This window comes from Budorcas taxicolor, chromosome 16, assembly GCF_023091745.1.
Source record: "Budorcas taxicolor isolate Tak-1 chromosome 16, Takin1.1, whole genome shotgun sequence".
Lineage (NCBI taxonomy): Eukaryota > Metazoa > Chordata > Mammalia > Artiodactyla > Bovidae > Budorcas > Budorcas taxicolor.
The window spans coordinates 47189375-47214261 of record NC_068925.1 but is presented as its reverse complement, the minus strand read 5'-3'; the positions used below and the strand labels follow the sequence as shown (position 1 = coordinate 47214261).

Genomic DNA, 24887 nt, shown 5'->3' with positions numbered 1-24887 from the left:
AGCATCTTCCTTCCTCCGCAGTCTCTCTACCCCTTCCAGTTCTGGGTCCTGTTGTTCCCCGTGCCCTGCAGACTCTACGACTTCACGTTACTCAAAGTCTCCCAAGCACATTTGCTTTCCCCACTTTCCTGCTTCTGCACCGGCCGCTTCCTTTCCCTGATGCCTTTACCATTTGTCAGCCTGGCAACCTCCTACTCATTCTTCAAGACCCAGTCTGAACGTTGGCTCATTGAAGAAACCTTCCCTCCTCTTCCCAGTATGAACACATTATTCATGCTGCTAATTTAGCATTCATCGTTTGTTTTGCAGTTGACAATAGCCCTGGATCCAACAGCTCTGTCTGTCTTCCCGGTTGTATTTCCCAGGACCATCACTCATATGTCTTTGTATCATTAGGGCCTCGGGTAGTGCCTGGCATATAGTAGGTGCTCAATAATTCATCAAATGATGGAACCAATGAGTGGATAATGAAATGAAGGAGAGACTGGAGGAGCTGCTTCCTCCCTGAATCTTTCTCTGACTTTTTATGATGGCTCATTGTTTCTGCTCTGATTGGCACTTTGATGGTCATGAGAATGCTTTCCCACATCTAAATAACAGACAGCCAACTGAGCCAGGCTTTATTTCACAAGTCTGGGCTGTTAGGAATTTATCCTGAATTGCTACTTACCATTTCATAGAATGTCCTCCAGACACCCTTGGGTCCCTGAGATCTTAATCACCAGTACCTTCGTAAATTGTCAGAGTAGAAATATGCTACCCTTTATACAAATAAAAGTATAGACCATTATTCTATATGCTTTTGTTTATCACAAGAGCTGGTCATTTTGAAAGCATGATTTGTGGTATTGGTTTTGACCTTCGAGTGGGGACTGAGAACATTTCATAGAGTGTTGGCCTGGCCATCTGAGTTTTTGGGACGTGCTTCCTAGTGGCTCAGATAGTAAAGAATCTTCCTGCAATGTGGGAGACCTAGGTGTGATACCTGGTTCATGAAGATCCCATGGAGAAGGGAATGGCTATCCACTCCAGTATTCTTGCTTGGAGAATTCCATGAACTCTATAGTTCATGGGGGCTATAGTCCATAGGGTCGCAAAGAGTTAGACATGACTGAGTGACTAACACTTTTACTTTCAAAGATGGAGACAGGATGTATACAGAGGGGGTATGGTGCTCTTGAACCCCGTGTTGGAATATTTATCATGGAGGAGGAGACCCCCAAGCTTCATGCATGGGGTGCCCTGTAGACGGCAGGTGGGGCATGCCACTGGGAGTGGGGTATAGAATGGCTATTTATTTATTTAAATTAAGGCCAGTTATTATTATTAATATTTTTGGTAAAGTGCAGGGAGTAGTGGGTTCTGGGAAAGTTCCCTGCCACTGTAAACATGTTGGATAGAAGTCATTAATATGACATTCACACATCCCTAATAAAGTACATAACAGAGATCTGGAACCATTGAAATACCCAGAGGACATTAAGGATGAATCTTAAAACCAAGAGTATTGGAAGCAAGATATTTTTACTTCTCGTTTGGGAGTAATATAATTGCATTTTGTGGCTCTAGCAGATGCTGGGGCCAGCTGCTGGGAGAGTCCTGGTTTTTTTTTCCCCCCCTCAGCTTCGGGCCCTTATAGATAAAACCCTTGTGCAAAACTCTCATAAAAAACAAACTTTAAAAAATTATCCCTTGGTTGAAAGATCTGTATTTTTGTGTGTGTGTGTGTGTGCAAAATATCTGAGATTGTGTAGACCACAGATATTTCCTTTACTTGGAGTCAGGGGAATAAAAAAACAAAACATATCTCTGTATAGCTGTTTGTTGCTTTTGTTCGTTTATTTGTTGAATTTGTCCCAGTAAGCACTAAAACCCCCTGAAGACTGACTGCTTTTTCCTTGACACTGGACACCCAGATAGAGAATGGACTGCCCCAGGGAGAGCTGATGGAAGGCCTGGGAGGGCCGGGTCCTTTTTCTGAGGGCAGCTTCAAATTGCTACAGGGAGAGTCAGTTGCTCTGGGCTGGGCAGTGGTAAGGGGTGGGCTCAGGGAGTGACTTCTGGAGAAGGACTGGTTGTGACAGTGTGCTCAGGCTGAGAAATGAGGTGAATCCAGCTCCTCTGAGAATCCCACATCCTCTTCCAAACAGGCACAGCCTCTCGGAGGCAGGACATGGCTCTGTACCTCCGAGGTGGACCGGGGGCCAGTGAGCCCTGCTTCAAAGGCAGTGGTTTGCTGCAGCTGCCTCTTTATTCACACCTGGGCTCCGCCTCAGCCCTGTGGAGGCAGGGGGCTTGGCTCCAGGAGGCATGCTGAGATTTGCAGGCTCCTGTGACGTCTGTATCTGGAGCTGCTCTGCTCAACATGGCGGCCACAGGTAGCTGTCCAGATCCTGCAATACAGTTGCTTCCAACTGGGATGGACCAGAAATGGGAAATACACTCTGGGGTTTGAAAACTTAGTTTGAAAATACTGTGAAATTGCTCATGACTGCTTTAAAAAAATAGAACTAGTGAAATCATAATATTGTAGATATATTGGATTAAGGTATAAAATATATTGAAAAGTATATTATTATTATTCAAATTTTTATTTATTTTTGACTGCACTGGGTCTTTGTTGCTGTGTGGCTTTCTCTAAGTTGCAGCGAGCAGAGGCTACTTTTTGGTTGTGGCTCATGGGCTTCTCACTGTGGTGGCTTTTCTTGGCATGGAGCATGGGCTCTAGGGCACGCAGGCTTCAGTATTTGTGCCCCATGGACTTAGTTGCTCCGAGGCATGTGAAATCTTCCCAGACCAGGGATCGAACCTGTGTCCCCTGCATTGGCTGGCAGATTCTTAACCATAGGACCACCCAGGGAAGTCTGAAAAAAATATTGCTGAAATTCATTGCTCTTGTTTCTTTATACTGTTTAAAAAATGTGGCTTCTATAATTAAAAAGTCACACCCATGACTTGCCTTTGTGGCTCATGTTCTGTTTCTGCTGGACAGGGCTGCCCTGGAGCTGATGGTTTGGCTGGGTGCTGCCTTTTTGGATGTGGAGAGCTTTGCATAACATTTCTGTTGAGCCTCTTCATGTAGGGCATCGAGCCTTGATGGCAGGTGCACCTTTATTTTTACACCTCCAACCCCCAAGTTGTAGCAAAGTTGGCTCAGACATGGGCTTTTTCTGCCTGCATCCTTTAGAAGAGAACTTTGTATTCTTTCATCAGTCTTTATCTGCCAATGGTCACCTTCAGATACAAAACGGCTCAGGGCTCTGGTGATGGAGGGATTGAGACTCAGACCCTCCCCAGACACTGAAAAACAAGAAAGGGAGAACCTGCAGGCATGTAAACTAGCCCCAGAAAGCGCAGTGCACTTGGGATCCAAGAGAGGTGCAGCCACTGCTGAGAAGGTTCCAGAAGCTAGAGTTCATTCTAGAGTGACACAGCAGGGAAGACTCCCTGGAAGAGGTGACCTATGAACAAGGTCAGGAAGTTTATGTGGGAAGAATCAGCGCACAGGAGTTGAGGTGGGAAGGGTCAAGGGGAGCCAGGTTGGCACATTGTGTTTCCATCTCTCAGTCCCAGGGCAGCCTCCGATGATGACCCTGAGCCTCGCTGGCCCAAACTGGCTCACCACCAAGATGGGCTTTTGCAGTCCTCCACCAGACCCATCACCTGGGGGCAGACAGGACCAGCCCCACCTGGCAATTGGACAGTGAGCGGTCAGCATGACTTTGGATGACAGAGATGCATAGAGACATGGCGTGTGATCAGGCAACAATGGCAGCAGTCCTGCCCACTCTGTCCTTCTCAGTGGGGCTTGGTTAGTGAAATCCCTGGTGGATCAGACAGTAAAGAATCCGCCTGCAATGCCGGAGACCAGGGTTCAGTCCCTGGGTTGAGAAGATACTCTGTAGAAGAAATTGGCAACCCACTCCAGTATTCTTGCCTAGAGAATTCCATGGACAGAGGAGCCTGATGGGCTACAGTCCATGGGGTCACAAAGAATCGGACATGACTGAGCAACTTTCACTTCACATGGGAGGGACCACCTTCCTCCCTGGTCTGCAGGGATGGAACCCGATGCCAAGCAGATACAGGGGCCTGTGGGATTCCCGGAGGCCCCCCGCCCCCCAACACACACAGACATTGTATCTTGGCAACAGTTTTTCTATTTGAACATCCAAAGGACAAACTAAACATTTAAAATCTGCAAGCTGGACAGTCTTTGCTTTGGATCCTGCAGTGAATTCCTTCATCCTGACAGTTGAGTCGTTCTTCTCGGCACTGATGCAGTGTTTAGGATCCAGGAAGAGAGAGATCCCAAGGGAGCCAGGGAGGCGCTGCAAGAGACTTGCAGGCATGCAGGGAGGCCCTGTGAGTGCAGGGTCCGACCTTGTAGGAAGGGAGGGCTGGCATTTTCTTCATGCCAGGCTGCACTGAGCTGGACATCTGCACTTTCTTCTTGTTTTTATTGTGGTGAAATACACATAAAATTTCCCATTAGCGGCATTCAGTATATTCTCGATATTGCATGTAAATTTCACCACTGTCCTTCCAGACAATCTCATCTCCTCAAAAGGAGACACAACCCCCATTAGTAGTCACTCCCCATGGCCCTTCTTTGTCCAGCGCCTAGCAACCACTAACCTATCTTCTATCACTATGGATTTGCCTATTCTGGACATTTCACGTCAATGAGCTCATAAAACCCAAAGTCTTATGTGTCTGGTTTCCTTCACTAGCATGGTTTCAAGGTCCATCCATGTTGTAGCATGTGTCAGAACTTTACTCCTTTTTGTGGCTGAATAACGTCTTGTGTGGAGAGAACACATTCTGTTTATCTGTCTGTCTGTCTGTTGACGGACACTAGGGATTGTGATCAATGCTGCTGGGAACGTTTGTGTATGTGATTTTGTTCGAGTCCCAGCTTTCACTTTGCTGGGGCATGTTCTCTTCTGGTTTGAGGACTCCGTGAATTTCCTAGGCCAGACTTGTGTTTGAGAGGCCACAGATGAGGGGGAAAGAGCACCCTGTCCTGGGGTGAGGAGTCCCGAGTCCCAGTTTGGCTCAGTCACAAACGTGATCTTGGCCAAGTCCCTCCCTGTCTCTGGGCCTCTGTGTCCTGCTCTATGCAAACGAGATGGCCTGGATCTGTGTTTTCATCTGTCCTCCTTGGAGCCCTAGGTAGGTAAGCCTCAGAGAAAGAGTGGGGAGGGCCAGAAAGTTGGGCTGAAGATGCCATTTTTCAAGACCTCTTCCCCTCTTCAGCTAGAGTGTCTCTTTCTCTTTGTCTGTTTTGTCTGTACTGTAAGGCATTTAAAGCAAATGGTTCCTGGATATAGGAAACTTCTGTCACCAAAATAGATGATCCCATGAATCATACACAGGTTTTGGGGTGAAAAGGAGCCTGATCCTGCTGGAAGGAGAGAATCCTGCTCATGGATGCTCAGTCTCACTGCTCCTGGTCCCCTCAAGGGAGATGGGGCAGTGAGATGACTCTGGCTCAGCAGAGACCAGGAGGCTGTTAGTCTGAGCTGGGGGGAGCATGACTGTCCACGGGCAGGGTTTCTTTTCCTCCCTCTGAACACATTGTAGCTGTTCTTTTAGGAAATCCTGATTAGTGGTGGAGAGTGTGGGTTCTGGAGCCATTCCACATCGATTCAGGTTCTAGTTCTGCAGAGCATAGCCATGCGAGGCAAGACACTCAACTGCCTAGCGCCTCAGGTTCCCCACCTGTAAAATGGGCACTGTTCCCACTGCATCATTTGAAGATTAAGTGAGACTGTCCTGTGTGAAGTCCTGGAGCACTCGCTGGCCTTGGACATCACTCTGCCAGCATCAGCTGTTACGATGACACAGATGGTGAAATCTGCCTTCCCTCTGAAATCATTCCCCTTCATAGCCCAGATGACTCTTGAGTAGTGATGGGTCTCACTTTGCTTAACATTCTTTAACATCTACTATTCTGTGTGGTTCTTTGGGATATTCTTAGCCATCTCCCCAACAAAATTCTAAGCTTTGCGGAGGCAGAGTCTGGCCCGTGGTCTGCCCATCTGAGAATGAGATGGACCAAGACCAGAAAAAGGGAAATGCCTGGGCAGCCTGGGCTGGGGAGTAGGCAGGTGACCCAGACACTCCCAGTCCAGCTGGGAGTCAGCCAGTAGCAGAGCAATGCCCCTTGTGATCAAGTCCAGCTTCAGGCCTAGCCAAGGTGAAAGTGAAGTTGTTCAGTCTTGTCCGACTCTTTGCGACCTCATGGACTGTAGCCTATCAGGCTGCTCCATCCATGGGATTTTCCGGGCAAGAGTACTGGAGTGGGTCACCATTTCTTTCTCCAGGAGGTCTTCCCAACCCAGGGATCGAGCCTGGGTCCCCTGCATTGTAGGCAGATGCTTTACTGTCTGAGCCGAGGTGAGCACCACAGAACAGGGAGCCTGGGGCTAGGCATTCAGATTCCTTTGCTTGGAGGGGCTGCTCTTAAGGGGGACGGGTGCTCCACCAGGGGGATATATGTGTGTGGGGGGTCCCTGTTAACTTGAGTGTGGAGGAGGGTGTAGCTGGTGCTCGAAGACAGTCCATGAACTGGTATGGTTCCCTGGGGTCTCTGCTTATTTGCAGGGCAGCTTGGCAGGCCTGTGATGACCCACTGGGTCTGGTTACAGAGCTGACAGGACAGTTGACCCTGTGATAACATGAAAGCCCCACTATTACCTTGACTTGTCTTTGTCATCAGCTGTGAGCTCTTTAAGGCAGACTTCATGTGGTTTTTTTCACTGGCTGGTCATACTAGGCGCACAATAAACATTTGTAGAGTCAACAGTGAATACAACAACCAGTCCAGGGAATTTTTCTCCTTGCACAACAGTAGCAGTAGTGGGGAACCCTGACAGGTTGGGGCAAGCATTGCCTGTTCACGAAGGCCTTCTTTGGGGCTATGTGTCTTTAGAACACTGTGATGAATTTAGAGGTGGCTGGGGTGCTCTGTGCTCCCATCTTTCTGTGCTATTAATCACTTAGCTCTCAGCTCTTAGCCTGGGCAAGAGCCTGGGTCCCAGGGGTTCTGGTTGGTGTAGACCATTCCCCCAGATATCAAAACTACTGAAATTCAGGTAGATGAGCACCTAAAAAGTGGCCCAGTTTATCCACTTCCTGATTCCAGCCACTGTTAATTCCCAGTGCTTTGTGCAACAAGGTGGGCTCCAGTAGAAAAGGAGAAGGATTAATGCCAACTGACTCTGAAGAGTCATTGTGATGTTAGCATTTATGGTGGGTATTGGGGGTGGAGGGCAGTAGAGGGTGGGGATTGACTGGACCATTGGGTACTTGCTACCTCATCAGGGGTCTCTGTAGAGCCGGCTTGTACCACCGTAGACCTTCTAATCATAATCGTGGCAGCAGTGATTGTTGGGCATTGCTATATGCCAGGCAGGGTATTAAGAATTTTTGCTCCTTGTAACTAGCCACAAGGTGGTTTGATCTCAGTTTCCTAGGAAACTGAGGTCTGGACAGGTCAGGTAATATGCTCAAGGCCGGACAGTGAGTAAGTGGCAGAGCCAGCGCCCAAGCTGGGTCTGTTTGCTTCCAGAGTGTATGCTCTTCACCGTCAGACTCTATTACCTTCCCAGGTGACTAGAGGTAATGAACTCACCAGTAAAGTTCTGTCTAGGAGCTGCTGGGTTTTGCTGCTTTTAAGCACTTGCTTCAACTTTCTTAGGCTTCCCAGGTGGCGCAGTGGTAAAGAATCTGCCTGCAAATACAGGAGACACAGGAGACGAGGGTTCTATCCCTGGGTCGGGAAGATCCCCTGAAGGAGGTAATGACAACCCAGTCCAGTATTCTTGCCTGGAGAATCCTATGGACAGAGGAGCCTGGCAGGCTACAATCTGTGGGATCTCAAAGAGTCAACCCGACTGAGCACTGAACACTCAACTATCTTAAGTAATAAACGTACAGAAACACTCAACATACTTAGGACAAACACCCTTACTTATATACACACTTTTTTTCACCAATAAATCTACATTTTTAGAAAAAGTAAATCATAGCATTATTGACAATAGGATTTATTCCTGGAAAAAAGTCATTAGGTTAGAATTTCAGTATTTTGAAGTTTGGTGATTTTTTATAATATTTTTTAAATTGAAGGATAATTGCTTTGTAATATTGTGTTAGTTTGTGCTATCCAAAAATGTGAATCAGTCATGCGTATACATATATCCCTCCCTTATATAGGCACTTTTATTTCTACAGTGCCTACTCTTCATACCTCCCTCCAATGTACCCATCCACCCATCCATTCATCCATCCAACAAACATCAGGACATTGTTACATCCTGGGGATGTATCAGTGGTGACGTAGTCCCTGCCCTTGAGGAGTACCTGGACCAGTGGGGGATGCTATCCAAGTAAACAAGCCATTAGGATGCAGAGTGATCAATCCTTCGTGCTGGAGGAAGGTGCCAGGTGCCATGGGAACACTGAGGATGGGCAGCCAGCCCTGTCATGAAGAGTTAGGAGGGCCAGCCTGGGGAGGAGATACCTGTCTGTGATAAAACCTTAGGGAAGACATCGTCCAAGGAAAGGAAAGAGAATGATCTGGTTGATCAGCTTCTTTAACTGAAACCAACAATAGAAATCTTTTTTAAAAATTTTTAATTGGAGGATTGTTGTTGTTCAGTCCCTAAGTCATGTCTGACTCTTTGTGACCCCATGGACTGCAGCATGCCAAGCTTCCCGGTCCTCCATCTCCTGGAGTTTGCTCAAAGTCATGTCCATTGAGTCAGTGATGCTATCTAACCATCTTATCCTCTGTCACCCTCTTCTTTTGCTTTCAATCTTTCCTAGCCTCAGGGGCTTTTCCAATGAGTAGGCGCTTCATATCAGGTGGCCATTAATTAATTGCTTTACAATGTTGTATTGGTTTCTGCCGTACAACAGTGTGAATCAGCCATAAGTATACATATGTCCCCTCCTTGTTGACTCTCCCTCCCACCCTCCACTCCATCCCAGCCCTCAAGGTTGTCATAGAGCTCTGCGAGAGGGGGAAAAAGAGAAATCTGTACAAGGCAACTCTGTTTTTGCCATAGGTTTCTGTTTCCCAGCTTCTTGGGGAAAGGACTGATGTAGCTGGGGCTCTGGTTAGCAGTCATGGCTAGCCTGTGGTTGTGGCCAGTTTCCACCATGATGAGAGACCCTGACCCCCATCTGGGCCTGTGACCATCATACTGTGTGGCCCCGAGTGGTGTTTTCTACATTGACCTGCCCGGTTTCCCTGGTTCTGGTGGTGTCTCTTTTTCTCCTTCAAGGCTAAGTTTAGCGTCTCTGTGGCCTTGGTGTCCATACCCTGACATCCAAGCCTGGAGGAGGCTGACTGTGGCTCCATCCCCAGGAGTGCTTCCGGAACCCCCGTGGTGCAGGAAGTTGAGAAGGGAGGCTGGCTCCCTGCATTTTTCTGGTTGTCGAGGGCGGCAGCTCTGTGCTGTATCATCACCAAGATCAAGGGAACAGCATACTAGTCCAGCCTTAATTTAGCTTACAGTTGCTGCCAATTTCACGTCAGCAGGTCCTTTTGGAGCTGGAAGTAATGGGCCATATCATGCCTTGGAGCCCGAGCAATGACTTATGTGGATGTCACCCACTGGCTTTTTATGGAAATGATTAATAAATCAGTAATTCTATCTGCAGTGATGTTGTGTTTATAAATATTTAATTTACCTTCAGGTGCCCACATTTTCTCCATCTTTGCCTTAAACTCTGCTGACATGGCTCGTCTTTCTGAAGTGCTCTTCGGTAGATTATCAGAAGTAGGAAAGGTTAACCCCCCCACCCCCCCGCCCGCTCTTTCTCTCTCTGTTTCTGTCTCACCATCTCTGTCTCTGTAATATGGCTTTCTCTTTCCTGTTTTTAATCTTTGTGTGATTTGGCTTGGCACTCGGGGCTCATGCTGAGAGAAGGCAACGCTCCTTGTGACAATGATGAAAGGTTACTCCAGTTTCAGAGGAAGACCGACTAAACTTTCCAGTTCTGACCTTGCATGAGTGGAGACCTGTTGTTGGTGTGTGTTTTCTCCTGCTTCAAATTAATGACATTTAGAAGGTGGAACGGTGTCTGATGTTTTCCTTCCACAGAGAGGTATCTTTGTCCTTGCCACCAACTCGTCTTTTGAAACCTGGTGCTTTGATTATTACGGTATGGCAGGTTGAATGGAAAGATCTTTAAAAAAAAAAATCAAAATAGAAACGCAGTCCAAGTTGAGTATTTCTCCACTGGAGATGAGGTTCCAACCTCACAAAAGAGGATGGCGGCCGGGAAAACAGCAGTAAATAAATAAATAAAGTAAAATCATCCTTCTTACCTCTCAGGATCCGAAGTGAGCTAATTGTTGTTATTATCTTTTTATTCTTCTGTTTCAGGAAATTGCAGCTTATTTAATAACGTTTGAGAAACACGAAGAATGGCTAACCACCTCCCCTAAGACAAGGTAATGTCCCAGATTTCATGGTTTTTTGAATATGTGCAGTAAACGCATTGATTTTCATTGATTGCTTGGTTTGGTCAGTTCATTCACTGGCAAGTTCAGAATGCCGTATTGTGCCTGATAGCTTGTGACACTGAGGTCTCATTCATTGGCCCAAGATCATGATAGTGAATGCAGTCGGATGGATTAAAACCAGTGCAGCTGCCATCATGCAAGTTGGAAATTTTAACCTGCTGGCTTAAGGCTGGATCCTTCAGCTGGGTGCTTGGAAAAACTTGGCAAGCAGGACTGTCAGGGGAAGTTTATTTGGGGAAAGTGCTACCGATGTTCTCTATAAATGTACTTTCAAAAAGAGAAACTACCCTAACTGTTCACTTTCATCTCAACACGTTTCACAAACTGAAAGTCCAGTTTTTCTGGATGGTGTTAAGATTTCCCCAATCAGAAAGGCATGGATGTTTGAAATTTATTATTTAGTCTGTGTCCGTGAACCTGCCAACTGCCGTGGACACCGAACCCATCTCACCACCTGGGAACAGAGGGAATTGGCGAGGATTCAGCTGACTTGTGTTCTGTCAGTGCGAGTGCTATTATTTTGTGAAGAATGGGGACATTGGGATTTAGGGTTGATTTTAAAGGCAGCATCTTCTCCTCCCCAGCTCTCAGTTTTTCATGTTTTGGTACGTTCCATCCTAGAGCTTTGGAAAAACACAGCCACTCTCTTCCAATTGCCGCAGGATTTCTCTTAGTGGTGATGGGCCCAGATGTTTAACAGCTTGAGTGGTATTAACCGGAGCACAGCTTCCAGGATAACCGGGCTGTGGGTTTGAACCTGAGAGGTGGAAAGCCCAGTCTGTTTCCTTTGGCCAGAAGCACCAAATTCCCTATTTGTTAACTGGGAGACCAGGGAAAGGGGTGGGGGTGAGCCCTCTGCCCACTTGGCCATCCGCTTGACCTGTTGGTCCTTTCTGAGCCATGGAAGAAAGATATTTACTCAGTTTAGAAGGTTCTTTAAAATATTTCTTCATGACATTTAGGTTTTTACTGGTTAGCATCCATTAGATGGGGCTTCCCAGGTGGCCTACTGGTGAAGAACCTACCTGCCCATGCAGGAGACGTAAGAGATGTGGGTTTGATCCCTGGGTCAGGAAGATCTCCTGGAGGAGGGCACGGCAACCCACTCCAGTATTCTTGCCTGGGGAATCCCATGGACAGAGGAGCCTGGGAGGTTACAGTCCATGGGATCACAAAGAGTCAGAGATGACTGAAGCGACTTAGCACACACACATTCATTAGATGAGGACAAAATTTCCATTTTGAAAGTGTATCAGAGGATATTGAGGAAAGGGAGGTGAGTTCCTGAGATTTACATCCCCAGGTGGGGCAGAGGTTGACTCTCATCTTTTTACCTTTCATCCTGAACCCCTCTGTAGGATCTCTTCAACTTCTCAGCCTTCTAGGGCCGTGGTTTCCTTTGCTATAAAGTCAAATGGTTTGTATCAGTCAGCTTTTGATGTAATAATGCCTTGTAAGAAACAATCTCCAAACTAAGTAACTTATAACAATAAATGTTTATTTCCTGCTCATGGGTCTGTGGGTTGGCTTTGGTTTTGAGTTATGTTCAAGACCACTCGATGTGTCTTCTGTTTGTAGGACGTAGGCCTAGAAGGCTGCCCCACCCCCTGCTGCCCACCCTCACTTCCCTGTCTGGGACACCTGGTTCTCATGGAGAATGGCAGGGGCTTAAAAGCCAAGGCAGCCCATATAGGCACAGTGAAGCCCCCTGGACGTGGCTTCATATGTCACATGGGTGCATGGCTCACTGGAGCCATGTTTGACTCTTTGGCCCTAGTGGACTGTAGCCCGCCAGGCTTCTCTGTCCATGGGATTCTCCAGGCAAGAATACTGGAGTGGGTTGCTGTGCCCTCCTCCAGGGGAATCTTCCCGACCCAGGGATCAAACCCACATCTCTTATGTCTCCTGCATTGGCAGGTAGGTTCTTTACCACTAGTGCTACCTGGTAAGCCCATCATATGTCACACCTGCTTGCAAATCCATTAGCCAAAGCAATTCCTGTGGCCAAGCCCAGAAAGAATGAAGCCAAGAAGGACATTCTTTGCTAGAGGGTGGTCAGAATAGGGGCTGGGAGAGCGAATGTGATGCCCATCTACTGTCTGTGAGCACAGCTGTGTCCTCTACTGTGGAGAGCCTGCCCCACACATCTCTCCTTTCTTTGGAGTCACCTTCTTACAGGGCTGCTGCTGCTGCTGCTGCTGCTAAGTGGCTTCAGTTGTGTCTGACTTTGTGAGACCCCATAGACAGCAGCCCACCAGGCTCCCCCGTCCCTGGGATTCTCCAGGCAAGAACACTGGAGTGGGTTGCCATTTCCTTCTTCAGTGCATGAAAGTGAAAAGTGAAAGTGAAGTTGCTCAGTCGTGTCCGACTCTAGTGACCCCATGGACTGCAGCCTACCAGACTCCTCTGTCCATGGGATTTTCCAGGCAAAAGTACTGGAGTGGGGTGCCATTGCCTTCTCTGTCTTACAGGGCAGTGATTTCCAAACCTAATCAGGGATCATAATCAGCTGGGCGGCTTGCTCCAGTAACATGCTGGACCCCACCCCTGGTTTCTGATTCAGGAAGTCTGGGTGGGGCCTGATCCTCTGTATGTCTAAACAGCCCCAGGTGATGGGGTGCAACTGGCTGGGGACCCCACTTTGAGAACTGCTGCTCTAGTTTCTCTGGGCAGGAGGAAGTCTGTCTCATTTCCACCTTGGCACCATTTCCCGACTCCCCACCGTGGTCCTCATCTCAAGCAGCCTCTAGGCTCTCGACACACCCTTCATTCCTCAGCCAAACACTTCTTGAATCTAAGTGGAAGGAAAGAGCTTCTCTTTAGCCAGAGAGCGGGGTTCTCTGTCACGTGTCCTGGACTAGACATCTGATTTTAGATGTGCGGACGCGAGTTCTGCTTCAGTCGCTCCCTGACAGCACGACAGGGTGGGGATCCTGCCTCGTGTTTCAGTCTGAATTCGGGTTTCTGTTGAGAAGTGAATGTCACTCATGGTCGTGCCTGACTCACTTGACTTTGGGGGAGTATAAATAGAGCCAAGAGCCTTCCTGTCTCGAGGCACAAGGAGGGCGCCTGGCGGCAGAGAAGGGATGAGGGTTTTGATATTGACATATCCAAGTCTGAGCCTTGGCCCTGTCACTCAGTACCTTTGTGACTTTAACAGAGTTGTTTCAGCCCCTTTCAAAGCTCCATTTTTTTCTTCTTCATGCATGAGACGGAGGCCAGCGTTGACTGTGTCTTCACTGGGTCATGACGAGGATTGAATGAGACAGTATTTGTGATCTTGCTTTGCATGCTATGAGGGTCTGTGCCCAAGCAGGTCTGTTTGCAAGGGCCATCCCCAGGCTTCCTGTTGGCCTTGATTTTGGGGCGTACTTGCCACGATCTTTCCAGGCTTTGGAAGGACGAGTTTCTTTTCTGAAAGTGGAGGGTAAAGATAGAATGATTCCTATTAGTATTATAACATCCAGTCCGTGTTTACACTTGAAAGCTTCTTGTCCCAGGAGGCGGAAAAGTTGCTGTGGTTGTTCAAGGACCTTCCTAAATTAGTTGTTGGGTTGAGTTTGGATCTCCCCACCCCCCTCCCTTCTCTTGTATTGAAATTAATTGGTGCAGTTAACTGCTGAGTTCATGCAAACCGGCCTCCTGGTATTAAGGAATTAATGACACCAATACTCTGCTGAATGAGGAGGCAATACAACTTCTGTTTGCTGCTGCCACCGCCACTGCTAATTTCATTTCAGAAAATTAATAAAAATGAATTGCACCACTGACATTTATAGAGTTTCCTAATAAAATGATACATTGTTTGTGTGGAGGAATCCCTATTAAATTAATTGTTGTAATCAGTTCACATATAGATGTTGGTATAGGGGCTGCAGAGGGACCTACTCGTCGTCTCCCTGGCTTGCTGATGGCTGGGGGTTATAAATACAGCCCTTGCTCAGATCCTGCCCTAATTACAGCGAAGGTCCCGGGAGTCCCGCTCACCTGTTTAATAATGAGGTGTGCTGCAGGAGACTCCCAGGGCTGGGGGCCCCTGGGGCGGCTGTGTCACCACAACAGGGCTGCAGGCAGATTGTTGAAGCAGCCCCGTATTGTATTATCAGCAACTGGGACCTTCTGAAAGTGGTAGCTTGAAAAATCACCCTTCAGGACGTCTTTATTTGGCACTTCCTGTGTGCTCAGCACTATAATAATACCACTGGGAGACCCCAGGAGACTCCACACTTCCCACCATGCCAGGTGAATTTAGAATCTTAGAATCGAGAGATTCCGCCCCTCCATCTAGAACGTTCTTCCAGCTCCTCCTTCTGGCCTTGATTCGGTGTCATTCTCTCCATGAGGTATTCCATGAACACATGCTTTAAAAATCACACCCTTCCCATCCAGCAGGAATTCCTTTCCTCTCTTCCTGTGTTCTGTTTCTCTAGAGCGCCCTTCACTACCTAAGACCTGGTGTAGTTTCCCTGTTTATTTAATTCACTTATTCATCATCTGACCTTCTTTCCCCCAAAAGTATTACAAGGCTTGTTCAAGGGGTCTCTCCAGTGCCTGCAGCGCTGCTGGACACATAGTGGGTGCTCCATGAATATTTGTGAAATGAATGAGAGTGAGTCTGACGGTTGTGGAGGGAAAGATCTGGTTTTATTTCACTTTATTTTTGTCTCGTATAGATTTCCTAGTGCTGCGCTCTGGGGCACTTCTGTGATGGGCTTTTAAGTCTATTCAGCAGCTCTGCCAGACATGAGATGCAGAGAGGGTGTGTTATCTGTCTAAGATGGCACAGCCAAATGTGAGAGCTAGAATTTGAACCCAGGATTATCTTACAGCAAAGCCTACAATCTTAGCTTTGAGGCTACACTTCCACTGCTGTGGGATGTGAAGGTTGCCCTGCAAATGGTCACACTTTTTTCTACCTCCCATCTCCATTGATTCTGAACCACCTGGGTGACCCAGCCTCCCTTTGCTGGTGAGCTTGGCTCTGGGTTCCTGTGCTGACCTCTGGAGTTGATCTAGCCTCCGAGTTGGAGGCAGTGTGGAAAAGCACATGCTCCTCCACAGGGCAGAGAGCAGAGCCCAGCAAAGCCCAGGCAGGCGGGCTGCAAAATTTAGCAAGCCCAATAATTTATTTCTCCTCCCCTGGGAACATGCAACCTTTCTTGGAAGCCAGGGACACATGAAGCTCAAAATGGAATTGAAAACACTTCCTTCCCAGGAATCTTGTCTGTATTTGTTTGGAGGCTGGAAAATGCTACTGATTATCTAATTAATTAATTAGATTTATGTAGACAGCACCTTAACACTGAAACACTAAAGGTCTAATAATAGAATTTTTCTATAATGAACACTGTATGCTTCTTGGTCAATAAGCAATAAAACAGCTAAGTAGAAGGAGGGGTCCGGAGGGAAAGGAGAAGAAAAGTGAGACCTGAGTTTCAAGAAGACCCAAGGGACTCAGCGGGAGACCCACCCTCGTCTCTGGGCTCTCAGGACCCCACAGGTCCATTGCGTATTCCACCCTGGGTCTTTCCTATGCTGAGAGTGAGACCAAGTCTTGGGTCTTCTGCTCTTTCCTCCAAAGTGCTCCCTCCCAGGACTCTTAGGAACTACAGGGTTTGACTATTAACCCTCTGTGGACCTTCCCCAAGCCTGAACTTCTCTCCTGGACACCTGGCTGCAATAGTATCATCTCAAACTCATCACCTTCCTTCTTCCTCCTGCCCTTGCTCCGGCTCTGTTTCTGCTCTCTGATTTCCCTTGCTCTCAGAAAAGCCAGCGCATCTTAAAGGCTCCAGGGCTTGTCCTTCTCCATGGCTGTGTCTTCCTCCCCTGGATGGAATTAGTCACTGGTTCGGCCAGTGTTTCAGACTGTAATTCACATGCTTACTTTCCTCTGTCTCTGTGGCCTGGCCCTGGCCATCTGCATCGCTCTTGGGTAACTGAACAGCTCCAACCACAGCCCTCTCCAGGCTGGACTTCCTCCCTCTGGTTTCCCTAAGACACTCCTTTCGTCGCATCCTTGTTCTTGAAAACCTATGGGATGGAATCCAGTATTGTGTTCAGGGTCCGAGCGCATTTCCTCTACCTCCCTTTCTCATTCGTTTTCTCTGACTCCCCACCACAAAGTACCCACTGCAGTTAGGACACTGCTACTGCCCTCCAGACACACCTTCTGTGTCCCCTGCTTTGGCTTTTACTCGGCCACTGATCTCCCCTCCAATGCCCCATGTCCAGCCCAATCTGCCCATCCTTTGGCTTTGAGGTCTTCCTGGAAGACCCCCAGGCACACCAGCTCCCGGGGAGTCCTCTTTGCTGTCAGCTTCTGTAGCCCAGGTTCTTTGTCATCAATTTTTGATGACACAATTGAGTGATCACAAGTGTAGAAGCCTTGGCTCCCCAGGGGGACAGCGTGCTCCCCAGGGGGACAGCGTGCTCCCCAGGGGTACAGTGCTCCCCAGGGGCAGGCTGTGCCACCTCTGTCGTCTCTGAAGGGCTTGTGCACAGAGGAGCAGGAGCTTTGATGGGGGGTGTGCATGCTGGGGTGCAGGCTTGTGGGCGAGCAGGCTGGCAGCTGTGCGGACCAGCAGAGAGGGGCTGGGCTGTGGCACCGGGTGTGGGCAGAGTGCTCCACCCAGAAATCCTGTCTCATCAAGTCCCAGACGAGTCCCTGGGCTGGTGGGCTGCTTTGGCCAGGACCTCTGTAAGTGGCACAGGAGAGTGACCTTTTTGGGCACCTCTAGGGCATCTGCTCCTTGGGGCAGTTCTAGGACCTTCCTGAGGAGGCCCCTATTCCTCGGAAGTGACTAGAATGGAGCTGCACAGGTCACGTGAGGTCCCATCTGAGGCATTAAAACACTCCCAGAGCTAAAAAGCAGTGGAGTTCGGACACAGACAGCAAGTGCATGAACTCTGAGGACATTCTGATAGGTAAAATAAACCAGCCACAGGAGGGTGAATACTGCCTGATCCCACTTACAGGCGATGCTGAGAGCTGAGATTCATGGAGGCAGTGAGTAGAATGGTTGTTGCCAGCAGCTGTATTGGGGGACGAAAAGTTAGTGTTTGATGGGATAGAATTCAGTTTGGGAGGATGAAAAAGTTCTGTGCATGGATGGTGGTGCAGGCCGCACAACCGTGTGAATTTATCAGTACTTAATGCCACTGACAGAGAAGGCAATGGCACCCCACTCCAGTTCTCTTGCCTGGAAAATCCCGTGGACCGAGGAGCCTGGTAGGCTGCAGTCCATGGGGTCGCTGAGAGTTGGACACGACTCAGTGACTTCAGTTTCACTTTTCACTTTCATGCATTTGAGAAGGAAATGGCAACCCACTTCAGTGTTCTTGCCTGGAGAATCCCAGGGACAGTGGAGTCTGGTGGGCTGCCCTCTATGGCGTCGCACAGAGTCGGACACGACTGAAACAACTTAGCAGCAGCAGCAGCAGCAATGCCACTGAACTGTGCACTTATAAAAGGAAAATTTTATGTTATATGTATTTTACAACAATTAGAAGTAAAAGATTCCCTGAGCTGCCTCTGTAGCTGTGTCGAGCCAGGCAGAGTGGGGAGTTGAGGATTAGTCTTATGTGTGTGTGTGTGTGTGTGTGTGTGTGTGTGTGTGTGTGTAGCAGGTACTGTGGAGGAACAGAGTTTGGGAGGTCTGCTGTATACATAGATCATTTCTGGGACTCTGTCCTACAAAAGAAGAAATAAACCAAGTCGGCCACAGTTTCAATGTGGTGACCTTTGCATTCTGCTGAACTGGGGAACCTGCTATCAAATTAGCATAACGATGTGTCATGTTACATCCATTTCAGCATTTCCTAACGCAGTGAGCAAATTCCTGACAAAGTCCAAAGTCTTATCATTAACCAAAGAACAAAAGTAGCAGTGGGTGGCGGCTGCTGGCTCAGGACTCATGAGGAGCCTCAGCGCCCCTGGCCTCCTGGAGGGCATGTTCCTTGGGGGCCCCAGTAGTTGGGAAAAGTTTCTGAATGAGGTAGGGAAAAACTGTGACCTGGATCCTGATAAAATGTCTGGTGTCTCGACGGTATCAAAGTGGGACTGCCCCAGATTTTGGTGCGTTTCCTGGAATCACAGGATGCAGAGTGTCAAAGCCAGAGGAGATGGGGAGGCCACTGACCCCCCTCAGTGCCCAGGAAGGGGGCCGAGGCAGGCGTCCTGGCTGTTCAGAACCCTGGTCCCTGGTGCCCTTGGGAGCAGACCAGGACTTCCTTCAGGTTTCTTGCTGCACAGCCTTAAGTGGCTGCCCTTTTTGCTAGTGGGCGTGGGGTGTTTGTCACACTCCAGGGTTCGTGTGTCCTCTTGCGTCCTGCCAACGTTCACCTTCCTCCTCACTTCCTGGAGCCAGGAGTGCAAGTCCAGGATCTGTATCCTGGGAGGGAGCAGTGGGGGAATGGGTGTTTGTGTCTCGTGTCTCACTGGGTTAGGCAGCTGCCGGCTTCTGATCCCAGCCTCTGCTTTCTTATACTCTTTTTATTTTTAATCTCAAATACACAGACATGGGAAGCTTCCCTGGTGGCTCAGTGGTAAAGAATCCACCTGCAGTGCAGGAGACCTGGGTTCAATCTCTGGGTTGGGAGGATCCCCTGGCGGAGGGCATGGCAACCCACTCTGGTATTCTTGCCTGGAGAATCCCATGGACAGAGGAGCATAGTGGGCTACAGTGCATGGGTCACAGAGTCAGATACGACTGAAGCGACTTAGCAGACATGCATGTAGTTTAATCAATCAAATGATCCGAAAAGGCTTGTAAGAAGTAGCCGCCCTCTGCTCTACAGCTCAGAGCCTTCCACTTCCCAGGAACGCCCGCTTCTTTTCGTTCTGATATTTACCTCCTGACTTTTCAAAGTTTGTTCTGCTCTTTCTTGATTTGTCAGTTTCAGATGTTACCTTCTGACTTCCCTGTTCGCTAAAGGACAGTTTGTCCTCTCACTCCGCTTCTCATCAGTGGAGGCAGCCAGCTGCCGGTGGGGGGATTCTAGAGTCTGCATCTCTAGATGCTGGCGTCTGGAGAGGTCTTTCAGGTTCTCCAGGAAGGGGTCTCTCCGCAGGTGCCTGGTGATTTGGGCTTGGCTGCTAGGGGTCTGGGAACCGGGCAGGAAGGGCGCTTGCAATTTCACCACCAAGTCATGAATTCTCCTAATTACATCCATGTTGCCTGCCTCTCCTCTGCTGTCCCTTTGTGCAAGAAGAAATGTGTCTCCAGTGGGGGCAGAGGCCAGGTGGGGTACATAGGGCCCTGGGAGGGTCTATCTCTTCCCTGCACAGACCTGAGCCTCTCCCTTCCTCCCTCTCTTCCTGAGTCTCTGCTTCTCCAGTACTTGACGCTGCCAGTGCACGGGTCTTTCTGGGGCTCTGAAGGCAAACTGACTTGTTTTTCCTGGTGGCCTCTATACGGCAGGTGGGGTTTGCTGCTTCTACTCCACGGTGTTGGCTATCCACAGCCCATCTGCTTGTTTATCTCTCTAGAATGTGTTAACATCCCTGACTCCTTCCCATTTCTGTCACCCTTTGCTCTGTCCTTGTGAGTTTACACCGTGGTCATCCCTCTGCTGTCCCTGGATCGGAGGCATGATGCTGTCTTCATGTCAAGAAACCCTGTCTTCCTGGCTGACTACCACTCAGCCCTTCTGATGGAGAACAGTGTGTGTGTGCTAAGTCGCTTCAGTCATGTCTGATTCTTTGTGACCCTATGGACTGTAGCCCGCCAGGCTCCTCTGTCCATGGGATTCCCCAGGCAAGAATACTGGAGTGGGTTGCCATTCCCTCCTCCAGGGGATCTTCCCGACCCAGGGATTGAACCGGGGTCTCTTACGTCTTTTGCATCGGCAGGCAGGTCTTTCACCACTAGCACCGCCTGTTTTTTCTCTCTCCTCTTCTTAGGCTTGCTCTGTTTTTCTTGCTGTCTCACTGTCTTGCTTTTTCTCTTTCTCTTGTTTTAGTCTGTAAAAAGAAATGCTTCACAATGTAGTTTTCAGATTTCTAAATGCACAGCCACTCAGGAGCCACTGGGGCTCCAGGAAGCCCTGTCCTTGGGATGTGCAGGTTTCTTGGATGCAGGGAGGTGGCCCCAAAGCCAGGAGCTCCAACAACAATACGCTCACTTCAGTGCAGCAACCCTGACTCAGAGCCATTCCTGGTGTGGGTGCAAGGTGCGTGGCCTCTCCCTGTGTGGAATTTTGTGAGTCCTGGGGGCTTCTGGGGCCATCCAGTATGCCATGCATGTCACCTGATAATGGAACCTTGATGCCTTTTGTGTCTACCTGGCTATGAAGGTGTCTTCCACGATTGTCCTAGTCTCCAGGCAGGGTGCTTCTCATATGGGCTGCAGGGCTTCACAGGTGGCCATAGTGGTAAAGAGCCACCTACCAATGCAGGAGATGAAAGAGACATGGGTTCAATCCCTGGGTCTGGAAGATCTGTTGGAGAAGGGCATGGCAGCCAAGTCCAGTATTTTTGCCTAGAGAATCCCATGGACAGAGGAGCCTGGCTGGCTATGGTCCAAAGGGTCTCAAAGAGTTGAACATGACTAAAGCAACTTAGCACTCATGCCCATGATGCAAATTGGGGTGCAGACACCCTGCTGGAGACTGCTCACCCCAGGGACGCCTGCTGGCATCTCTCAGCAGAGCAACCTGGCAGTAAAGACTATTTCTGAGAATGAAGTAGCACAAATGCATAGGCGTTTACCTACCCTGCCAGAGAGTCCATCGACTGGAATCTCGCTTTCTTTCTGGGGCCTACCAATTTATTATCATCTTCACTTCCTTCTCCTGAATCTGGAAAATTAGGATTGTCTGGTGTTTCTGTAACTGATCTGGATTGGTGTCTGGTATTTGCCCTGGATCAGTTCTGATCTAATAAATCGGTGTTGGTTGCAGGGAGAGGGAGTGCCTGGTGGGGTCGGGAGGCTGGAAGTTGTATTCTCAGAACAGATCACTTCTGCAGTTCATCATTTTCTGTGTGATGAGTAATTCTCAAATCAGCTGGAGATTCTCCCACTGTTCTCACTCTGGCTAAGAGGTAGTACTATCTTTGCTATTCTTAGATTGTCTAGTCTTTTACTGTGGGGCTTACAAAAATTCAAAATAAGCCAAAAACAAAGGAAGAATGTCTTTCGTAGTTCTCCAACTCTACTGTGTATCCTCCTGTCCACATGAGTGCTTTGTATGGTGTGTGTTTTTACACATACACAAATGCACAACACAGACACGTGCACAGATACACATGTACACAGAAGCACATACATACACACACACGCACACATATCCACAGACATGCATGGAGATATACAACATAACACACATGTAAACACGTGTATACACATGTACACACAACACTCATATACACATTCAGAAATACACAGTACACACACATGCACATTTATACATATATACCTAAGTACACGACATATACAAATACATAACACCCCACACATGCAAACACAACACATACTTGGCCACTTGAGCTGTGTTTTTCTTTTGTGTCTTCCAGTTTTATTGAGATATAATCGACAGACAACACTGTATGCATTTAAGGCATATGGCAGAAGATTTGATTTACATACTTCATGAAGTGATTGTCACAGTAACTTTAGTGAACATCCTTCATCTCAAGTAGATACAAAATTAAAGAAACATAAAAAAATTTTCCTTGTGACGATAACTCAGGATTTACTCTCTTAACAATTTTTGTATATAACATAGAGCAGTGCTAATTATATTTATCATATACTTTACATGTCTAGCACTTATTTTATGTAATAACTGGACGTTTGTACTTTTTGACCACCTTCATCTAATGCCTCCCTGCACCCAACTCCCCACCTCTGGTAACCACGAGTCGAATCTCAGTTTTTGTGAGTTCGTTTGTTTGCTTTAGAAGTAGAATCAGCCTGCAGCGCCATGTTAGTTCCTGTTTCATAGCACTGTGATCCAATATTTCTATACGTTTTGCACTGATCACCACAGTGTCTAGTACTATATGTCACCATACAGAGATAGGAAATAATTATTGACTATATTTCCCACACTTGTCCATTACATGGCTGTCTTGTGGGAGAAAAAATTTCTGGGAAAAATTTTCATCTTTTTATTCAATGATTTAATAAAATGGACCATGGGAACATTTTGGGTGGCGGAGAATTTCTCCTAGAAGAGAGGGATTCTTCTCTCCTGGCAACCCTGACCTCATCTGGGATGGATGGAACTTAGGGTTGATTGAGCTGTTTAATTTGAGGTGGCTCTGGGGGGCAGAGGGGAGCCTGAGGCTGAGATAGTTGCTTGCTGGGCAAGGGCTTCTGGCTGTGCTGAGGGCAGGGGACTGGGCAAGGTGCTTCCCGACTGGCTACTTTGTGAGTCCCATCACTGCCCTAACCAGGTCTGTAGGAATTTGGGATCATGTTTTTTATTTTTATTTTTTTTGAGAAGTCTTCAAGAACAGGAACTTTCTGACTGGTGGAACTGGATTTGTACATAGAAGGGCAGCTGGCACTTAGGCTGAGGTATCAGGGAGACCAGAGCCCTGCCAGGCATATGGGAAAGCTGGAGAAGAAGGCAGTGAAATTAGGAAATCATAAAACGTGTCCAGCAATGAAGAAGCAAGAGCAGAGGAGACAGGTCACCCTACCCTGGCACTCGGCCTACACAGGGATATGTGCTATTTCCACATATGTTCACATACACACACCCCCACACACCCACATACACACATGCTGATCTCCTACCTCTGTGTCACAGGCTTGCAATAATTAATTCTGTCCATCCACGCCGGGAGATGCTGCCCCTGGATCTGGGGGTTGACGGGGCTCTCTTTGCAGGTCCATCGTCTTCTCCCGTGGGGTTGCATGTGAACATTTTACTCCTGAATCCAGTGGTCACTTCTCATGCAGTTGGTCTGCTCTGTTTGTCTGTTTCTTCAGTGGACACTTTCTGGTTGCTCATGGTGTGCCAGGTGTCATGCTGGGCTTGGGGGACGGAGTTGCGAATGAGACGGATGGTTTACACCGAAGGCGATGCTGCAAGGGTGCAGTGAGAGGCTGCCTCTCCAGCAGGCAGGGTGGGGGGACGGTCAGACTGCCTTCCTGAGGGGCTGAGCTTTGGATGGAGACTTGAAGGATGGGTGTGAGTGTGTGAGAGTGTGTGTGTGTGTGTGTGTGTGTGTGTGTGTGTGTGCGCGCTAGGTGGGATGATGGCGGCAGAAGGCAAGCATGTTGTTCCTGGCTGTGCTGGAGGAGTCTGTACCGATCTGAGGAGGGAAGGTGCCAGGAGAGTGTGGGAGTAGACAGGAGGTCCTTGCAGCCTTGGTAGTGAAGCGGGCGAGAAGCAGGTGGGGGTGAGGTTAGGGAGAGGCATGGAGACCAAGCTCAGGGTCCAGGGACAGTGCTGGACAGTGAGGACCCCCATGGGAGGGTTTTGAGTGGGGCAGTTAAAGGAGCAGGTGTGATGATAGCCTCGTCCTGGGCACCCTGGAGGTGGAGAAGGAACTGGACGGAGAGAAACAGGAGGATGCCTACACTGGCATCTGTGGATGCCCATTTCAATGATGAAAAGACTGAGTCTCCATCTAGTGGAAAGTATCAGTGTCCTGTTACCACAGGGACAGACCTTCTGAGTTTGGAGAGTCAGAAGAGCTCTCAGTGAGCCCAGCTCCATGGTGAGCTGGATGTTCAGTGACTCAAAGCTTTGGTTTTCCCTACTTGCAACTGCTCAGCGTTTAGCTGATGTCACCCCTGACCTGTCCCTCAGGCCCTCGTACTCTGTTTCCCCCTCCATCCATCCTCCTCACACCGGGGTCCTGTCTGAGGCCGCGGGGGAGGACGGGACCTCCAGGGCGAGGGGATCTGTGGCTGGGATGGCTTCACATCACAGTCCATCCACACATGTGTGAAAAAAATATTGGTGATGATGGTGATGGTGACAGGCAGATGCACAAGAGAAACACTCTTTTGCAATAATCGCCAAACTTTGAGGTTTATTTTTTTGGCTGTGTACAGCATTCCAAGGTGAGAATTCTTCCTCTTGGAGAAAAACTCCACCGTAACCCCCTATTATCCCATTGGTGTATGTCTGGAATTACCCATAGTCACGCCATTTCTCTGGTGTTTAATTTCCTTACCCAGTGCCAGAGGGCCTGCAGGGGTACGTCAGAGTTTCGCAGTTTATTAATTTTGCATTAAATAATTAATAGTAAAGTTAATTGATGAATTATTCAATTTTTCAGGTAAAATGGGACGATAAATATTCATAACTTATTTTATTAAGGGAATTTCCATTTCCTATGTCATTAAATCTAGATTAACAAAGGCTGACTTTAAATGAAGAT

At 48.3% G+C, this 24887-nt stretch overlaps 1 protein-coding gene across 1 annotated transcript in view; it reads left to right on the top strand.

The window, feature by feature from the left end:
• The window catches only part of CAMTA1 (calmodulin binding transcription activator 1), a 967024-nt gene that overhangs the window by 292580 nt on the left and 649557 nt on the right, over positions 1-24887 (top strand). The window contains exon 4 of the mRNA XM_052653621.1: positions 10404-10471. Within this exon, the coding sequence (XP_052509581.1) occupies positions 10404-10471 (68 nt within the window). The remainder of the gene's footprint in view (positions 1-10403; positions 10472-24887) is intronic.